The following is a 6,864-nucleotide window of genomic DNA, read 5'->3' as shown; positions in this document are numbered from 1 at the left end:
TGCAATCCGTTCCCGCTTTGTTTACGATAGTGATGGATACTCCAAGAAATAAATTGGTTTACTCCTATTGGAGATAATTAAATGCGTCCTTTCTTTTCGGTCCGAATAATATTACCCGTACAGTTGTTGCATCTTATGACACACTGATGCAGTCGTTTTGCTTTAATGATAAAGGACTGTACTGGAGCGCATCAGTTTTTCTTTGTTAATTCATGGGTAGTTTTGGATCGATAGAATTAAGGTATGGAGCCGAGCCGGGAGTCGATACAAAGAGAAAGAATGCCAGCATCAGGATCAATAGCATGAATCACACGTGAGGATTGACATGGTGTCCCGAAGACAATCCGCAAAAATCTGTGTCACTGGAGAAAACACCATACGGAGACCCCCTACCCCGGACTAGCGGACCAAAAGCGTGGGCTGCTATGAATAATTGAGAGGTATGTAATCGTTTGCGTAAGTCGAGGAGATTATGCATCTTTTTAAAAAAAATTACAAAATTTATTATTGGAGCGAAAATCGATAGTCAGCATTTGAAACATTGTCCTCTGGAATAAATAATGATAATGACTCGGGCTTAACTCTCATTTTGATATTAACTTGACGTTTTTGTTATTTTTGTTTTATAAAATAAATTTTCGATTTCATTAAATTTTGTGATATTGTCGTTTATTTCAAAGACTGTTATATGTTTTCCTATGACTCGACCTCGTGATGTTTAGAGGATCTTTGCCGTGGTTATCTTCTTTTTCATATCGATTTTTTGCTCTGTGTTTCCTGTCTATATTAGAATAATAGTATTACCGACTATGAAGGGTTTGTTTTTTGCTCTGCAGAATAAATTTATGCAAAGACAATGGCAGAATCAAAAAAGAAGGATTTACTAGCGGATGCTAAGAACTTTTGTGATGGACTATCGAATGTGTTTATGCTTAAGAAGAGGGATCCTCAGACAAGACACTTACTCGAGAAAGCTAAATTATTGATTGAAAATCTGATATCGGAGAATCAGCGTGCCACGAGCAATGTCACAAGTACCCCCCGAGGATCGAGGTCAGCCGGGGGCATGGGCCAGCTTTGGGTAAAATTGGACGAACTTAAACGAGAGAACGAGGAACTCCGGAAACACGCAGGGAAGCCCGTGGACGACCGCCCGAGTATTCCTCCCAAACCGTCCCAGGGCCCGGGTGACGTGATTATTGCTGACCTTCATAAAACAAAGCGGGAAAACGAGGCTCTCAAAGCCAAACTGGAGAAACTGGAGACAAAGATCAAAGAAATGGATTCTGTAGCTCTCAGCGTGCAAGACGAATACAAACGAGCCAAGGTTGCCCTGGAAACGACCCAGAGATCCATGGAAACGGTCCTGAAGGATTATCGACATATGGAGGATGACTTAAAATTGGCGAAGAAGGAAAGCGAAAGTCTGAAACAGAAGTACGTAATTTATCCATATTTGTATATTTTAGGATCTTTATAATATGTTTTGATCTTTTTAACGTCAAGTTTGTACATGGAAACATATGATGGAATGCATATGTTGACTCGGCTTGTAACAAAATTAATGCAATGGATGATCGTTTTAGATTGGCCAAGACGATGCTACCGATAGGACGAACTGACAACAGACTGGCCGAGAACATCAGCGAGAAGTGTCGGCCCTCTAACATTGCCCAGCTCTACAACACCCTGGAGAGTCAGGAGTGGGTGGACGCCAAGGAAACACTCGAGGAAATCACAGACTTCGAGGAGGAAGACATCGTCCAGTTCCTGTGCGCATGCGTTATGGTAAGCAGCATCATGTAGCTGGTAACGAAGGACCAAAAATTAACTGTTTCTGTGTATATCCGAAAAGATGTTTATAATTATTTTTGCAGGCCTCGTTTCAAAGTTGTAAAGAAGTATACAACGCTTTAAAGGCGACTATTGCAGAGCTGATCAGAAAACCAACCCTTGTGGTAAGGAATAAACAATGGTCTTGAAACCAATGTGATAGTTTGTAATTGTTGTCCAGTGGCCATATCCTGTAATTATCGCATCGAACTGGACGTGTGTATGGTTGCTATGGATATTTCTAGTATAAGTACAAATTCTGTCGAGGAACTATTCTTTGTGTAGTTAATTTGTATATAAAGCGTTTCCCTGCTAAAAAATACTTTTAGCAATAAATTAAACTACCGGCATTTATATGATTACTAAGCAATTTAAGGTTGTACTGGACATTTATCGATATTTAAGTGGATTAAAGTACATTATAATTAAGATACTTTAACAGGTTTAGAATTTTCAAAGTTTACAAAATTTAACTAAAACTACGTTTTAAAATTTTTGGAAAGGTAAAAATGTTGAAATCCCAAGCGGGATTCGAACTTTTGACTTAAAGATTCGTAGTGAACCTTCTAACCGACTGCGCTGCGCTGTTAGTGGACAATTTTATGAAGAAAAAAACCTATAAAATTTTACTTGATTTTATTGTTTTTTTCGTTAAGCAAGTACGTCACAATATGGAGTTGCCCCATACCACCTCAGCAGATTGTTGTACAAAGAAACGACTTTATCTAAACTAAAACCTTAGTCATTGACTTATTTGACATGTTTGTTTGTTATGATACTTATTACTTACAAGTGCACAGGAATAAAAAAAAAATGGACGAATTCTTAAGAAACGCAATGAAGCGGAAATAACAGGGGAAATAACCCTGTTGACAGGACATGTATTCTGGGACTACTTGTACGTGATGAATTTTTTAGGTTAATGATACATTGGTGGGAGAGCGGAACGGAAAGAGCAAGCTTCCAGACGACATGACCGACATTATAGGCCATCAGCTTAGACAGCACTTTGATGACATCGACTCTGACGTCATTGTAGGGGTAAGTCATCAATAGTTAGCAACTTATCCTACATTATCCATTAAAAATGTAAATGCTGTTACAGTATCAGTTGCTAACATACTGGTATTTCAAGTTTTTCATTCATTTTGGAATTTCAAAATTGAACATATTTAAAATTTATCCTCAGATGATGTGCGAGAAGCTAACATTGGAGTTCACAGAGTTCGTACAACGACACCCGCACGAGAACAAGGTGGTGCAGAAGTTCATGAATCGGTGCGCAAAGGTCACCTGGCAGATGGTTATTCAGCACCCTCCCATGTGGCTCTCCGTAGACGACCACGAATTTGATGACGAAAAACACAAGTTGTGGTGGTCATGTGATCAGGCTGCAGCCAATAGGATTGACTTTTTTGTGTGGCCCGCGTTGTATGACTATAAGAGAGGGAATTTATTGATGAAAGGTTGTGTTTTTGCAAGCTAACGGAAATTAGTGACACGTTTACTTTGGACAGTTCCATTATTTATTGAATTTACAGAAAGGTTGTACACTAAGTGTTTTATACGGGAGCTTTGAGTTGGTTCTGTTTGTTATGTATCACGATGTATCATGCATATCTGTCAGTAAAAGTGCTTTCATTGTTTTTCACTTCTCAATTGGAACTGTTTGGACTTTTTTTTATTAAGCAACAATCCAACAATAATTTTGCAATTAGTGTGAAAAACAATTTGTTTTTACACAGCCGAGGGGAGGGGGAATTTTAGATATTATTATCCGAACCTAAGGCATGCAAGGAATGTATTGGTGCATTTCGTTAAAATGAATTTATACATGCTTGTCCGTACATTTTAAATAAAATTATAGCCACTTAACACAGTATCAAACGTATTACAATTAACGTCTACTGATTAGAAGATAAATTAAACATCTCTCGCTCATGGCCTACTTGTCACAATAATCAGTCACTCTAAAGGATGTGTATGATTTTAAGTTAGAATAAAGTATAAAAGCAGTCATTAAAGCCATATCAAAAACTCGGATGAAGTATATTTGGGCTAAGTAATGGGGCTTACAAGGCACTGAGGTATCCTCAGTCTACTGCGTACAGTCGGATTAGCCCTGGCAGGCTGATGATGGTGCCAACAAACAACAGTTGTTACCCGATTTTAAAAACAACGTGTTTTGTCACCACATAGCACACGATAACGTCCAAAACATGACGTCACGGTGACAAATGCACAGTTTATTAAAATACTCTATCTATATATCAGGCGTAGTTTCTTGTACCTTTCATCCTGCATTTGAAAACGGCTCTATATCACTTGCCATCTTTTTAGCTCACAATTGTTGAAGAATCATAAGTAAGGTTTTTGAAGTTTTCGGTTTTTTTAACCGCCTGTATCTCTTTGTTCTCTTTGTTCACCGTATGGAAACCCTTGAACGTCAGATGCCTGTACTACTTCTTTTGACCAAAAAGTTCTGATGTTCTACTTTATTTCGGTTTGATTTATGATAAAACACAGTGTCACCCACCCCAGAAATTGATTTTTGGCTTAAATTGATCGTGCATTTTCACAGTTTGATCCTGCATGTGTTTCCCATGTTCTCAGTGCTCCGTGTCGTCTGATGACGTCATCTTTTTATGAATTAAAACGAGGACGATTGTCTACAAGAAGCGACTTCTGTTAAACGAAACAGTAATCCAGTCATAACTTGGTACACAGAATGCTAGGTCAATATTATTTGGTTTTAGGTCCAAACTGTTAAAATATTACTTTCGATATTACATAGTTTATGGTTTACATAACACAAAATTTGCTTGTTGGTTGGGACTTCATTTGTGCACTTTTAAAATCAAAATAACTCTTCGATATACAATAACATTTGATTTTTAACGACATCCGATCCTCAGCAATGTTCGATAACTCTTAACTATCCGATTTTTTTTTTAATTTGTACCATAAACTTGCCTTTTACAAAGACAAATTTAATTAGTCTTGTAGTGCTAATATTACGTTCAACTATTTAGAACTGCGCACTAGCTTGGCTTAGTGGCTCCACGGAGACCTACTAGATAGAGGTAATTAAAGGGGTTCGATCCACCGATGCACCGGAACAACCGGTTTTTTCTTCTTCTCTAGTTTGATCTCAGCTTGTATATTTATTCCATTATATCCATCATGCCCAAAATTACAATCAAAAATTTTCTTTCAAGTTTATTTTATTTATAAAGTTTGAAGGATTAATAACATTTTAATGATGAAAAAAATACTTTGAGGCTGAGGATCGGAGAACCTTAATTTCAAATTGATTGAAAATGTTGCTTAAGTTAAAAAAAAAACCTTTAACAAAAGTCTTCGTTTTTTTTAATTGACCCTCGTAGATTTATTTTACGTTATGTACGTATTCGTCACCAAAATAATGAGTGAGGGGGTCTTGTCCACTTAACTATAAGCCTTAATCCGCAGAGTGTGGCTGAATAGGGGGTTGATTTAAAGCTGTGCCGAATGTGTGCAAAATTTTTAACCGTCGGTATTTTCAACAGTCAATGTTTATTGAACGTTAAAAAAATAGAAGTCTTTTACACCCGTCATTTGTCAATATGATATAATATTTTAGCTAAAAAATATACATTATCTTAACAAAAATCAAAAAAAAAAAATCGGTGTAGGAAAATGAAGAATTGTTTTGAACTGGTGAGAGAAGTGCCATATTCACTCCGACCAGGACTGATTTTACTGCAAAATCCACAGGGGATCGTCGCGAACTTTTTGTTACTATGTGACCCCCCCCCCCCCTTATAGATCTACATAAAATACAAAAATATTTTTGCACGATACAGGCACGTAGCATCGTTTTTGAAAGTGGGGGGGGGCCAGACCCATCTAAAAAATCTTGACAAGCAAAAAAAAAAAGAAAAAAAAAGGCAAATTTAAAGTTTCCAAAAATCTTCAAAATCCTAATCCGGGGGGGGGGGGGGGGGGGTAACTTCAATTTGACTACTCATTTCCTTATTTTCATATCCATTTTTTATTAACTTCCAAAAGTCAACTCCATTATAATTCATTTTTTTATATGTAAATTTTAAAAAAATTGTTGCGGCGAGAAAAAGTGGGGGGCCAGGCCCCCCCCTGCCCCCCCCCCCCCCCGATGCCACGTGCCTGCGATAATTTAAAAAAAAAGTGTTTATAGTGTATCGGTGGTTACATAGCAAGAAGACAAAAAGCCGATGTGCAAGATGGAATTTTTAGAATAAAAAATGTGTGATTTTCATTTTATACTTGTATACACTGTACATGATTTGTTTGTCATTGGTGTAATAGTCTACAACGACGCGAGGAATTTAACATTTAAATACAATCACTTACAATTAACAATTGGAGACTTGATATTATTTTTGGTTCTTAGGCGGGTTCTTCCAGTATAATTTTCATTCATTTAATTAGAAATCACAAGAACATCTACCAGGGACGCATGCATATACATTACTATTTATATTATATACGTCCCTGATTATCATGTAGATATCGAAATACATATATTCATTAATTGTTGTGTACAATCTCTCTCTCTCTCTCTCTCTCTCTCTCTCTCAAACGGATAATACAGAAGTGCCGGGTCAGTGTTCAGAAATGCACACCGACCCTAATGAGATAAACTAGTTACATACAGTATACTCGCACACCCAGTCAATCTATTAATAGACTGTCGTAAAAAATATCGTCAAACCATGTAAAAATTCATGGTGGGTTCACGCGCCTTTAAATGCATGTACTTGCAAATCCCCGCTATTCCTACAATCATTGTTATGAATACTTATATGTTCCTAACTTATGCATACACAAGATGTCACACACTGAGAGCAGCCCAGTCTTATTTAGGTCATGTGCTGAACTGGCTCAACGAACGTAAACCAATATCGACGATTTCCTTCAAATAACCTTAGCCATCGATCATTGATTGGAACGAGAATGCAGAATCGTATAGCTCTTATTCTAATTTAACATACCATGTTACGATCATTTTGA

General features: G+C 37.2%; 1 protein-coding gene across 2 annotated transcripts; it reads left to right on the top strand.

The window, feature by feature from the left end:
- The first annotated feature begins 300 nt into the window (after nucleotides 1-300).
- Nucleotides 301-3,492, top strand: LOC105329709 (uncharacterized). Of its 2 annotated transcripts, XM_011431057.4 has the most exons (6): nucleotides 301-440; nucleotides 837-1,437; nucleotides 1,587-1,788; nucleotides 1,878-1,958; nucleotides 2,752-2,874; nucleotides 3,023-3,492. In XM_011431057.4, exons 2-6 carry the CDS (start codon nucleotides 857-859, stop codon nucleotides 3,317-3,319), a joined length of 1,284 nt encoding a protein of 427 aa, XP_011429359.1. In that variant the 5' UTR covers nucleotides 301-440; nucleotides 837-856; the 3' UTR covers nucleotides 3,320-3,492. The 2 variants fall into 2 exon arrangements, with proteins under 2 accessions (XP_011429359.1, XP_065930824.1); XM_066074752.1 differs by lacking the exon at nucleotides 1,878-1,958.
- Nucleotides 3,493-6,864: the final 3,372 nt, after the last annotated feature.

The sequence above is a fragment of the Magallana gigas genome, chromosome 2 (genome assembly GCF_963853765.1).
Source record: "Magallana gigas chromosome 2, xbMagGiga1.1, whole genome shotgun sequence".
NCBI classification, from domain to species: Eukaryota; Metazoa; Mollusca; class Bivalvia; order Ostreida; family Ostreidae; genus Magallana; species Magallana gigas.
This window is presented reverse-complemented; position numbering and strand designations above follow the sequence as displayed.

Excerpts from the sequence above, each read along its gene's own strand:
- LOC105329709 (XM_011431057.4), top strand. The coding sequence starts at position 857 with ATGGCAGAATCAAAAAAGAAGGATTTACTAGCGGATGCTAAGAACTTT. Across the intron at positions 1,438-1,586 it reads AGCGAAAGTCTGAAACAGAA|ATTGGCCAAGACGATGCTAC; the intron begins GTACGTAATTTA and ends TGATCGTTTTAG. Across the intron at positions 1,789-1,877 it reads TCCTGTGCGCATGCGTTATG|GCCTCGTTTCAAAGTTGTAA; the intron begins GTAAGCAGCATC and ends TTATTTTTGCAG.